Source organism: Calidris pugnax, unplaced genomic scaffold (assembly GCF_001431845.1).
Source record: "Calidris pugnax isolate Ruff unplaced genomic scaffold, ASM143184v1 scaffold13, whole genome shotgun sequence".
Taxonomy (NCBI): domain Eukaryota; kingdom Metazoa; phylum Chordata; class Aves; order Charadriiformes; family Scolopacidae; genus Calidris; species Calidris pugnax.
In genome coordinates, this window is record NW_015090810.1 from 8,030,270 (window position 1) to 8,043,886 (window position 13,617).

General features: G+C 41.1%; 1 protein-coding gene across 1 annotated transcript in view; it reads left to right on the top strand.

The window, feature by feature from the left end:
* Window positions 1-13,023: 13,023 nt before the first annotated feature.
* The window catches only part of CTNNAL1 (catenin alpha-like 1), a 54,386-nt gene continuing 53,792 nt past the window's right edge, over window positions 13,024-13,617 (top strand). Inside the window, exons 1-2 of the mRNA XM_014938438.1 lie at window positions 13,024-13,077; window positions 13,327-13,590. Of these exons, the coding sequence (XP_014793924.1) occupies window positions 13,024-13,077; window positions 13,327-13,590 (318 nt within the window). The remainder of the gene's footprint in view (window positions 13,078-13,326; window positions 13,591-13,617) is intronic.

Sequence of the window (13,617 nt, forward strand, 5' to 3'; positions counted from 1 at the left end):
CAATAGCTGAAGGTTCCTTGGTTTGCATTACACTGGAGCAAAAAGTTCCATGTATATTCAATTTATAGCTTAGCAAAATATATTAGAGAAATTTTTCTAAAAAGAAGCCTTTGTCTATTAAACCTGCTTAGTCTGCCTGCCTTGCCTGTCCTCTGTTTAGTGTTATGGAACAGTATTCCTGTTTGCCAACAGCCTTATATTTTAAATGTGCCTCTGAAAATACTGAACTCTTCCATGAAATAATATTAGAGTTGGCTGAAGAATGCCCTCTCAGATTGAATGGTTCCAATGAACTGGTTAGAGCTTAACAGTTGCATGGTTGGAAAAGTATGAAGAGTTTAAATGTCCATGTTGGATCATACTGATATTTTTTGTTATGGAAGCATATAACCTAAACTGCATGACTTAGCACAAAGAAAGGCAGTTATTAACAATAAGACCTTGACCTCAGATAAAAAATTGAAATGAATGGGCTAAATTTAGCCTTTTTTTCCTTGATCATAGTTCCCTGTATTGTTTTCTACCAAGGCTGAACTTAATACAGACCTACTTTCCTGCCTAACAAACTCTTCTAAGTTTCCCTTTAATTCACAGTTTCAAAATTTTATCTATCATCCATTTGAAAAGGATAAAAGTGTACATAGCAACATGTCTCAACTAAAAATCATTAAAACACCTACTCAGCTAAACCATTTGTGTCCTTTCCTTTTTGGAGTAGTGTGACGTCCTGTGGGACAATAATACTATTCACTGCTCTTCTGGCCTAGGATGCTCTCCAAGGTTGGGATCTATAGAAAGTAAAATTCAGAGAATTTAATACATCAATTCTCCAGCAGCCTCACATAAATCATCCGGAACAGAGAACACTAACTATGGTTGGATCAGCTTTCAGTGCTTTCTTAGGACCAAAGGAAAAACTCTTAAAAAAATAAATCCCCAGAAAATGTGTGACCAATTCTTCTAAAGCAAAACTGCCGAAAGAGGGCAAGAGGAAGGTATTGTCTCCCTGTTTGGAGCAAATGTACTTCCCCTCTGTCAGCAGTTGTCATTGATCTTTGACTAGAAAAGTCTGTATCTCTGAAGAGTAGAGGCATAACCGATACTCATCATTAGAAGGCGAAGTCAGTCCCTACAGCTACTGGGGTACTTGATGTTCAGCCATGTTCAGGGTGAGAAGGTACATCGCATAATCAGCAGAGAGCAGGGAAAGGTTTCCTTGCCACCCCCAATTTGCATCCATCTCATTAGAAACGAAATAATGTAGAAAGAGCTTAGTAAATAGGGATTCAGTGTCTTTCATTACCAACCGTAAAAGCACAGGACAAAAGTGGAGTCATGACAACAACAAATATTGTAAGGTTCAGTAGGTGCATGTTCCCTGAGCCTAACTCCTTCTAGCAATCTTTCCACATTAGCCTGCCAAAAGGCAAGAGTATCCATAGTGCTGAAGAGAGGATACCTTAATAAGTAAGAATAGTTATCTGGTGGTAGGAAGCCAGAATACAGCAGTCTCTGAAGAACAGAGCATGAGATTATTAGAAGATGGTCTAGAGGAAGCAGGGATTCACAAAAGTGCCTTTATTGGACTGTCTGACCCAGAGGACTCAGGACATGAGTGCTGACTTCCAAGGGAACAATTTTAGGCCAGTGACTGAGGGACTTTGACTCTCATCAAAGAAAATGCTTCAGTGGAATCCTAATGGGAGAAGCCTTAGGTACCGAAAACACTTTGTTGGATTTTATTCTTCTTTACTAAGAAGATTGCAACCAAGTATAGCAGTATAAGCAGGTTTGCTGTATTAAAACGAGGAATATGACAAACTCATTCTAATCATATGGACATATTCCTCTGTAGAAGCTGGGGGGAAAAAAATCATCTAAGGGATAACAAACTCAAGATGTAAATGAGGAGAATGTTAACTGGAAAGGAGTAGTGATAAGAGATATGAAATACAGAGATACAAACTGCATGGCTATAGTGCAATTTCATCATGCACATCAAGTCTATTGGGATCAGCCTATATACACAAAATCCCTCCCTGAGGACAGGTGCTCATGCCTTTTATAAAGTGTCCTTGGAATGGCAAACTTTCTCTGAAATGCATATTTCATATATGACTTTTTTTTAAAGAAAGTTTTAAGAGGAAGAACAAAAATGATGCATGACTGAAGTCAAAAGTATTCATTCAGTTTCCATTAGGAAGGTGTTGAGGGTAAATATCTTAAATATCTTCAGATACTGAAAATAACATTAGGAGTGACGAATGAAATATTTATGTTTAAATCCTTAAGTGGACTCTAGCACCATTTGTTTGGACTGAAAGTTGAACCTGCAGGAACATTGCTAAACATAATATGACCTGCTCCAGATCACACTTTTTGGTCCCAATTTTATTTTGAAATATAAAGGGCAGTAAATCATAGGTACGAGCAAAATCTTAGGACTGAAAATTTCCTATTTAATCTATTAATTTTTTCCTAGATTTAGGTAGGAATTAATCATGAAGAACACAGCAGTTTCTGTTTTGTATCAGGATGAATCACAGAATCACAGAATGATATGGGGTTGGAAGGGACCTCTGGAGACCATCTAACCCAACCCTCCTGCCAAAGCAGGTCTACCTAGAGCAGGTTGCACAGGAACTTGTCCAGGTGGGTTTTGAATGTCTCCAGAGACAGAGACTCCACCACTTCTCTGGGCAGCCTGTTCCAGTGCTCTGCCACCCTCAAAGTAAAGAAGTTCCTCCTCATGTTTAGATGGAACTTCTTATGTTCAAGTTTGTGCCCATTACCTCATCCTGTCACTGGGCACCACTGAAAAAAAGGCTGAGCCCATCCTCCTGACACCCACCCTTTAAGTATTTATAGGCACTGATCAGATCTCCCCTCAGCCTTCTCCAGACTAAAAAGACCCAAGTCCCTCAACCTTTCCTTGTAAGAAAGATGTTCTAGTTCCCTAATCATCTTTTTAGCCCTTTGCAGCAGTTCCCTGTCCTTGAACTGGGGGGCGCAGAACTGGACACAGTACTCCAGATGCAGCCTCACCAGGGCAGAGTAGAGGGGGAGGATGACCTCCCCCAACCTGCTGGCCATGCTCTTTTTGATGCACCCCAGGATGCAATTGGCCTTCTTGGCCACAAAGGCACATTGTTGGCTTATGGTCATCCTGTTGTCCACCAGGATTCCCAGGTCTTTTTCCTCAGAGCTGCTCTCCATCAGGTCAGCCCCCAACCTGTACTGGTGCTTGGGGTTATTTTCCCCAGGTGCAGCACCCTACACTTGCCCTTGTTGAATTTCATCAAGGTTCCTCTTTGCCTAACTCTCCAGCCTGTACAGGTCTTGCTGTATGGTGGCACAGCCTTCTGGGGTATCAGCTACCCCTCCTAGTTTTGTGTCATCGGCAAACTTGCTGAGGATATACTCCATCCCTTCATCCAGGTCATTGATGAATATATTGAAGTGGACTAGACCCCGTACTGACCCCAAAGAAGACCCCATGAATACAAAGCCTGTCCGAGACCACTCTGAAACATCCACAGCAGAACATGCGTATGGTAAGTGGGAATCTACTTTCAAGACCATGGTCTAAAGCTGGCTGAGCAGGGATTTTAATCAGGGTCTGTACACTACATATGTAACCTGGACATCAGGCTACACTGATCTACGTGGATTTTCACTTTCCATCTTGTCTCTGCTATGCTCATTTAAAAAAAAAAAAAGAAAAAAAGAAAAAAAGAATCTTGATCAGCTGTCTTTCAAAGTCAAGGACAAGCTCTGCTACAGCTAAAAGAATATTATCATTTGCTGTATTCCCTCAGCACCTTGATCGTCACTTTTGAAAAGGACAGAGAAGTAGATAAAATACAGTTGCTGCACAGCTCCTGCTGAAGGGCTGAGATTCTGTACCCAATGCACATCAGTATTTGAGCATGACAGGTAGGGTAGGGAGCTATTCCACCAAGATGTAATCATCAATACTTCTTATTTTAAATTTAAAAAAAAAAAAAAGTTTTAAAATAGTGATATTTTTTCTAACTATGCTGCTCTGTTAAGACACATAGTATTGTAAGAAATCAAAATGTGTACATATATTGGGATAGACAGACCTTAATGAGGTCCCGAGAATCCTGAAGCCACTTGTGGGCTAAATAGCTGCCAAGAAGCATGAAACTCTGAAAACACAAATTGCCCCCTATCAATTGGATTCTCTTGTCTTGAGAGAAGCAGGACTTTTGCCATGCTTTATATATACACAAGATCGAAGTAACATTTGATTAGGAAACTGTTTTCTCCTTATCCAAAGCACACAATTAGATTTCACATTCTGATTAAATGCTAGAAGAACGTAACTGTGAAACGAGAAAGCTTGGACTTTGAAGTGACTTCCACCTGTGATTTGCAAACTTGGTCCTGCTAGAAGAACACGTCCAGTGTCCTAAGCACACCAAAACATGCAGTCCTCGCTTGGCACCACATCAGTTTACATCAGTGGAACTGTTGCCAAGTCAGGACTACCATTAGGGAGTACCGTCAAAAAAAATAATCTGTCAACATGCTCCTTACACTCCAACATCTCATTTTGCTTTCAAAGCTTTTGCCTATTAGGGCCTGTCTACATTATGATATTTCCAAAAAATGGTTGATATTGCACTGGCAATTCAGTACAAATGTCAAGTTCTAAGAAATACTTTTAGTACTTTGAACATGACTGAAAAAGAAGAGGTTTCTAAATTTTCAGTTGTTTACATTATGTTTTCTGGAACTTTTATATTTAGTATAAACTCACTGAATGTACTTATAACAAAAATCCTTGTGTTCCCTTGGCAATAGCTTGCTGCTTCCCTTTCCATTTCAGCTGCACTTACAATTTTCTGCTCCAATTCTGATACTCCAGCATGTACTCTCCTGCTGCCAGAAACAGAATTGAATCCTACCAGCTGCCTGTAAGGGGTTAGTCTAATGATTTCTCCAAATAGTACAGTTGTCTAATTTAGCAACAATACACCCTCTATATTATAGCATTTGTTAGTAATGCATATTAGTAATGTATTGAGTTTAAGTTGGTTTGTTAACTGAAAAGCTATGACCCATGTTTTAAAAAACTTATATTAAAAAAAAAGTATTTTTAGTACCCCATTAATAAGGAATTTTAAGTAATGCTATGACCACAAGTCTAGAAGCTGTCCACTTTTTTTTAGAACAGATCCAGGTTAATTTAACGATGTCCCATGGGTAAAATTCCCTAACAAGTGTCAACAGTTCAGAGGTTGGGGAGGTATGAAAGACACAGTGTCCTTAGATATTCCTAGTTTCTTTCCTGTGAGGAGGTTAAAAAAAAGGAGGGAAATAGAGCAACTGGGATAACTGATACCAGTGAAACATATTCTAAAATGTTGTAAAGACTTATGCATGAGAGCAATCAAAGTAGAACCCATGTGCACTAACATCTGTGTAATTTTTTCCTACTGTCTCATTAGCATCACAAAATACAGACCAATGGGATTTTGATAGTCAGCCAGCTCATGCATGTTGCCATTACCCTTCCTCTCATACGATTCCCATACTTTCCTCACATATCTGTGGAAACTAACAGAGTATCTGTGAATATTTTTAAATCATTAACATCTATAAATGGTATATTTAAAAATAATACACAGATAATTCAAACTTTTCAAGGAATGTGGTATTTATTGCATGACTAAGCCAGCAAATGCAAATTTGAAAAGAAAATAGCTTCTAATCTAAGTATTCATTTGCTGATGAATTAAAAACACCAAGTTATTCAGCACAATTCAAAATGAAAAAGCTGACATATCATTTATTGTAAAGGCCACAGCTATAATAGGAACGTCATTGTTTCCCTTTCTGCTGGTCTCACACATTCTTTTTAATCTTGATTATTTGTCACCCTGTTAGGGACTTCTTATGTTAATGAAATCCTTTTGTCAGTGATGTAACCGGAGCCTTTTACTGCATTTTCCCTTCCTACATAAGTTACAATTGTGGTTATAAACACTGTGGAGGTTTCTTCTGAGTCACACAATTGCAGATTGTTCGAAGGAGACACACGTTTCTGCTGTTGCTAGGTGGCAAATGCTCTTAAAGATTTTGCAGGCTGGAGATTTCTTCAAATCTTTAATCCCCCATATTTATTTTATAACCCACAGGAACGGTTAAAAAAAGTAAAAACCAAAAAACCCACTCAGTGTTAGGATGATAGAATATTTGAAAAAAACATTTGGCATCAAAGCTTAATTCCATGTCTAACTACAGGTCAGTTTAAGATTTCATGAGGGATGATTATTGTGTATCTGTGTATTGCAAAGCTGTTCATGCCTTCTTCTAAAACCAGTGTGGTAGCTCCTGTTTAGAACTGAGTCCTAGATGTAATGAATAAGCCTCAGCACAGTACTTTGAAAAATACACGTATGAAAGAAGAACTTTACAGAGTGCAAGGAAAAAAGCCCAAATTATTCCTTAGCATCTAGGAATTGATCATCTAGGAGTGGATTTTGTCTGATATGTTATAGCAGCACTGAGAGTTTTGAAGAGTATATTAACTCATTGATAAATCTATATAATTTTAGTCTGAAAAGGGTCCTATGCTCTACCTTTCCTAGGGTATGGTTTTTTAAAACTGCATGTTAATTTCTACTAACAGTTCAAGATGAAACTATTTTTCAGATGCTCCTTTTGAAATAAGGCCAAATTCACAGCTGAAGCTAAACTGGTGAGACTTTTCACCTCCAAAAGCTGTCACACCAATGTCAGTAAGTGTTAGACTCATGTCCACACACCAGTAATACTTATTAAAGGACAGCACAAGGAAACTGAATAAGGGAAAAAATACCAGGCTTGATTACAAAACAGCTTCAGCTTCTCCTGCAGTACCTCATACCAGCGTAAAAGTCCCAAGTCCCTGCCTGTTGCACAGACAAGCCTTTGTGAAGGTAGCTCCAGCAGCTGGAGAACACCGACATTTCAGACTAGCACAGTACTTGCTTCCTCCTGCCTGTCTCACTCGCAGCCTGGCCCTTATTCTCATATGACTCACTGACTGTCCCATCCCATTTACAAAAGTGTCATTAAATTTCACCTTTGTGAGCCAGCCAGGATCTTCTCAGCAAAACAATGGTAAGAATTATTCCCTTTTGAAAAATGCCTTTTTTTTTTTTTTCCCTAATCTCAATTTTCTTTTAAACAAAGCTGTGTCATTTCTTCTGAAAATTAAAAGAACAAGTCATTCTGAGACAACCAGCTGTTGGAGAACCACACAAAAGTTTTGAAGTTCAGCACATTCATATACAACCAAGCGCCTGGGTCTTACAAGGGAAAGTCTTGGGTGACTAGCAGTAGATCTTGGTGTAGATCTTTCCTTGCCAATAAAGTCTCGTCATTAAAAAAGCAAAATCTCACAGGATTGAAAACTATTCCCTCACTCTTCCTTACCTCAGCCACACACCTGCTACAACTGTAGGTGTCTTGGATGGGAAACATTAGTGAAAAGGTAGGATATATTCTTCAGATCCTGATTTTACTTTTGCTTTAATCCTGATCAGTTGACTAAAGCTTCCATGCTCTTTGCATTCAGCATGTCACAAGAAACGTGTGCTTTATGCCTGTAAGTATTCTCAAAAATAAACTACTCATTGCAGTAGTCTCTTGATGGCGCTAGGATTTATGAAGCATACTGGGTCCTTACACTTCTTGGAGAACTTGCATGGGTAACAGTATTCTTATGTGCAGCCAAGCTATGATGGGCTATCAACATCTGTCCAAACAAGCTTCCTCATTTTCTTTGTGACAGTCATAGGAAACAGAAGTGTTTTGGAGGGGTACCATATTTGGCAGCATGGCCAAATAGAATCATAGAATGGTTCAGGCCGGAAGGGACCTCCAAAGGTCATCTAGTCCAGCCTCCCTGCAGTCAGCAGGGACACCCCCAACTGGACCAGGTTGCCCAGGGCCTCATCGAGCCTCACCTTGAATATCTCCAGGGAAGGGGCCCCAACCACCTCCCTGGGCAACCTGTTCCAGTGTTCCACCACCCTCATAGTAAAGAACTTTTTCCTAATATCCAATCTCATTCTGCCCTTTCCCAACTTAAAGCCATTTCCCCTTGTCCTGTCACTGCCGGCCTTTGTAAACAGGCTCTCCCCAGCCTTCCTGTAGGCCCCCCTCAGGTACTGGAAGGCCGCTATAAGGTCTCCCCAGAGCCTCCTCTTCTCCAGGCTGAACAACCCCAGCTCCCTCAGCCTGTCCTCATAGCAGAGGTGCTCCAACCCCCCTGATCATTTTAGTGGCCCTCCTCTGGACCCGCTCCATCAGGTCCATGTCTTTCCTATATTGAGGGCTCCAGACCTGCACACAGTACCCCAGGTGAGGTCTCACCAGAGCAAAGTGGCAGAATCATCTCTCTGGATCTGCTAGCAACACTTCTTTTGATGCACCCCAGGATGTGATTGGCCTTCCAGGGTGCAAGTGCACACTGCCTGCTCATGTCCAGGCTGTTACTTGCTGAAGATCTTGACAGCTACCACCTTGTAAACTCAAAGGGAGCCACTGCTTGAAATGACTCTGGCTGTACAGGCACACAGGCATTCTGGACAAACATTCAGAATAAAAATAGACACTAGCTGTAGTCCTTTGGATATATCTATATATACATTATTTTTACATCCCCCTCTTGTGAATAGTTCCTGTTATAACTGTTGCAATCCCATTGTGAAACTAGTAATTCACAAAATGACAAAAATATATAGTCACTTTATAGTTACATAAAATGCTCTCTATGTAAAAAAGTAATGTTTTCTTTGTAAAGTGAAGTATTTTACTGTAAGGTACAAAGTAAACATAAAAAATTTTTTGGTTTTATGAAGAAGTGTAATGTACTTTGGAGTTAATAACCAATAACTATCAGGATTAGACATTTCAAGCAATGCTTACCTCCCATCTTTTGACTTTTCTTAAAAGACTAAAATTTTTAGTCATCTTTAAAATGATCGATTTCACAAGTTGCCTGCAAAACATCCCCACTAAAACAAAAAGAAATATGACTTTGTCAAGTTTTAGAGAAAACTGGACGTAATCAAGGGGGAAGCTTAATCTTAGAGCAGATTTCTAAATTTCATCTGGAAAGATGATTGATGGGCTTTCCCCTCCCACACTGCTCTGACTTTAATCTCACCTGGAGGAGAAAGAATTGGGAGCAATCTGACCCTTAGCCCACTCAGCTCTGATTTCCAGACTACATCTGGGAGATAAGGAAGCAAAGGAGGCATTGCTTCCTCTCACCCCTAGATATTTGGGATGTTCTCTATGGGAGGATAAAGAGCAATTACCTGCTCTTGGAATTCATCCTCAAAGTGTTATTAATTTAGATCATTCCTATGTCTTATCTGACTCATTACGCATGCATGCATGGAAAAGTGCTCATTATCAAAACTCACTGAAAAGCCCTCTGATCCCATAAGCTGGCCTTTACCAGTATTTCCTTGTTCTCCCTGCAGTTGTGTTTCCTAGACCAACTGTTCTTTTTGGCCAGAAACTGTTTGGCTCCTCTTCACAAGCTCAGACCCATCCTGACTTCTTAAATGGCATCTGCTTTGTTGCATGTGCCTCAATAGCACATACCCAACAACTATAACAACCTGTTCTCTAAGGGTTAGACACAAGGTTTCTTCCACTGAAAAAGGTTTCTGTCCTCATCACTGACTTTACGCCAGTCAAAACGACCAGATTAGCAAAAACATTATTTAAACTGTTTAAGTGTTACCCATCTTGTTTTGTTTTAAACAGACCAGGGAACACACACATCTTAGCTGGAAGGTAAGAGCAGGTGCTACCTAGCCCATCAAACCAAGGCTGACTGACAGCCTCTTCAGACAAGCCATGGTGCGGGTAGAATAAGATTGCGCTTACTCATTAGTACATTTCATATCATTCCCATCAAAGCTCAGAGGCCAGCATCCATGGTCAGAGGCCTAGCTACGCATAAAGGCTCAAAACAGGCATCCTTCTCAGGAGCATTGTCACTGTTAGGGTGTGGACATTAGCTTAGAGAAAAGACTGCCAGTTTTGGCACAGCACTGTGCTGGATAGTAATGTTTTCACCTACAAAAGGTGCTTCAGATAGGAAAGACAAAGGTGATGAGCTAGACGAGGGAGAACTGGTTTACCTTCTGTGTGAGAACTTGTCACAAGTCACAGAACTCAAGCTTGTGAGAGATCATGGATGAAGAAGCAGAAAGTGTCACATCTTTAAGTGAAGTCTGGAAGTAATATGAGCAGGAACAGATTGACATGTTCATAATGCTACGAGGATATGAATCACTTCCTTCCCCTTGTTCACTGACAAAGTTATGAAGTTAGAAATACAGTCCATTAGGCATTACTCTCGTCCTCTGTCCTTGTACTTCAAATGCCTTTCAGATGCAAGGTAGAGCTAAACAGCAATAGCTGGCTAGAAACTGACGTGACCAGTGGTCCTGCTGCTGCATTACAGGCATGAGGGATGTTTGTTTTGGGGTGATGGGCTATTGCTTTCCCAAATCCATCACACGGGCTGAGAATGATAGTATGCAAAATATTCTAGTGCTGTGCGTTGTACTTTTAGAGTGCTCCCTCAGAAGTAAGTGTTGGCATGCCAAAGGTGTGGTTGCAATCTATCACGCTGGCTCATTCAAATTGTCTTAACTTAATTAAAAAGCACAGTTAAGCTCCGGGCTATCTTTTTTGAAGATCTCCTCAAGGTGCCTTCAAAGATGTTAGTCTGCAGCATGCTACAGCTTTTCAATTGCGTTAAATTAAACCCATCACAATACGCATTCTGTTTCCCCAGAACAGGGCCCAGAAGCAGAGCATGTGGTTTCCATGTTTAAACTGGAAGCACCTGAATAAGAGAAGTGGGAAAACTAGACAGTGTTGTCCCTAGCACTACCCACTACTGCTGCTTCTCTAGTGAAAACAAAATGAAAACAGGATAAGAGAGTGCTAGATTGGGAATAGAACTTCTGTCTGTAGAAAGGCATCATGAAGGTCCTACCATTTGTCCAATCTGTGTTGAAAATGATCCTTAAACTGCTATTTTTGCCACCATCTTTTATACCAAACTTGTTTTCTTTTTCATTGTGAAGTTAAAATCTTTAAAATTCATCATTAACCTCTGCTGCTCACCCTGCTTTTAATCAGAAAATGTCATCCCTGGGAAGTCTGACCTGTTATTGCATTGAAAAAGACAGACAGCCGTCTTTGAAATTAAGTAAGTGACGCAGACTTGGCTGACCACGCCAAATTGTAAACCACGAGTGCATCCGAATGTGCATGTGCTTCCTTCTAATTTCTGATGTGAGTCGTCGATTCCTATCTGTAGATGGTGACGGTGTAGATAATTTGTATTATGGTAATGTTCATAAAATAGCCAGTGAGTGGGAACTAACAATTCCGAAAGAGGAAACAGCTTCAAGTAGAAGAGGGCATGGGGAAGAGGGCAGTGGAGTGCACTTCTCTCTCTCTCTCTGGTATTACTGACACTATGTCTGGTCTATACTTCAGTTCATATGATACAGAAGTCTCCTGTATCAGCATATAGTCCTGAGTAGGCTGCAGCCACACCTGACCTTGGTACTCTACCAAAACGTGACAGGAAACAACAATTGTTGCCAAAGGCTTAGAATCTGGGTATTGAGAATCAAAGGGAAAACAAATGACCTGAAAAAGAATGAAAGATGTTGTAAGAAAATGAAAATTTTAGGAGGAAAAAACCCCAAGAAATCTCAAGTATGCTCTAAACTACTTTGATCAAGTATGACTAGCATTTATTTCAAGTCTACACCATCATTTAGATGTTTTTGTACGATGGCAGATTTAAGCCTTCAGTTCTCTCCTTGTAACACTTGATGTTATATAAGATGTCATTTTAGAAAATATGATACCATGTTGGAAACCAATTTCCTGAAGAGCTAGGAATAGAGTCATATCTTTATCTAGGGTTATACTTGCAGTTCTGGCAATTTTCTTTTTTAATAAATATGGATAACTCCATAGAACTCCAAAGGACAACAAATATTGTCCTTTATCTTATGTCTAAGTTCCAAAGGACAAGAAATGCTGTCCTGTATCTTATACCTAAGTTTCAAAATGGTGCAAAAGAGGTCAGAAATCTTCACAAAGATAGAAAATGATACAAAGCCCTTGATCTAACAACATAAAATGAGCCAAAGACATGTTTACAGAGTTGTGTTGTCTGAGAACTGAGTGGTCAAACACAAATCATCAGTTCTGACCAAGAAACTAAACAGTTACGTTAGAGAGGTTTACCAGCCCAGACCCTACATAGGGTTTGTTGGCTCACGCACAGCGCTGCCCTGAGTTACCTGGTTATGGACGAGAGCTGCTTTGCACCTTGGTGGTTTGGATCTCAGCCAGAAGAACTCTATTCTGTTTCCACAGTTTTATGTAGACAAGCCTGTATTAAATACATACAGCCAAATTAGATGAGTAAGCACTAACATATTGATCCTTCTTAAATGCAGGTTACAAACTAACGTGTAGAAGTTAGTTTAGCCCATTCCAAACTAGAACAAAACCAAAAACCAAGAACCAAACCCTAAACAAAACACTTTTATTCCTTTCAAATTACTTTTGCTGCCTTCTTGCTAGATCAATCATAGATGGTCTGCTTTAGCAACAAGGCTGGGAAAAAACAGGTAGAATACTTTGGTTTGGAAGGCACCTTAAAGATTGTCTAGTTCCAACCCCCCTGCCATGGGCAGGGACACCTCCCACTAGAGCAGGTTGCTCAAAGCCCCATCCAGCCTGGCCTTGAACACCTCAGGGATGGGGCATCCACAATTTCTCTGGGGAACCTGTTCCAGTGTCTCATCACCCTCACAGTAACCCTGATAAGTGTTCTTCAAAAGCAGCCAGTGTGGCAGATACAGAATGCAAAACATTGAAAGGCAGGGGGTGTTTGGTTTTTTTTTTTTTTTGTCCTTTGCCAAGGGGCTGCTAAGATAAAAGCCGATGGCGTTTAAAACAGCTTATCAGCCCCCCCAGATGCTACCAAGTATGCGAATCGTGATTTGAACGCTCCTCAAGGAGAGAGCGGCTCCCTGTCTGACTCTCCCTTGCCCCCACACCGGACAGTGGGAAAAATTTCTTCACCGAAGGGGTTGTCAAGCATTGGAACGGGCTGCCCAGGGAAGCGGTTGACCCGCCATCCCTTGAAGGTATTTGAGACGTGTAGATCTGCCGCTGAGGGACGCGGTTTAATTGGCAGTGCCAGATTTAGGAGTGAGCGATCTTAAAGGTCTTTTCCAACCAAAGGATTCTACGGCGGGGACCACCCTTCCCCAGCTTGGCGCCAGCCGGTGCCGCTGGAAGCCCAAAGACCCGTTCCCGACCGAAACTCCCTTTCCCTTCGGGGGGCGCCACCCGAACCTCTCAGCCACCGCCTTAGCCCGGCTTCCCCCACCGGAGCAGGGACCCTCCGGCCGCCCCCGCCTAACTTTGGGCCAGAGCGACGGAAAAACTCTTGGTAGCAGGGGAGGCGGCGGCCCGCCCCAGCTCTCCTCCTCCGCCGGCTCCGGTGTGAGGGAGGATGAGGGGAGGCTGCGC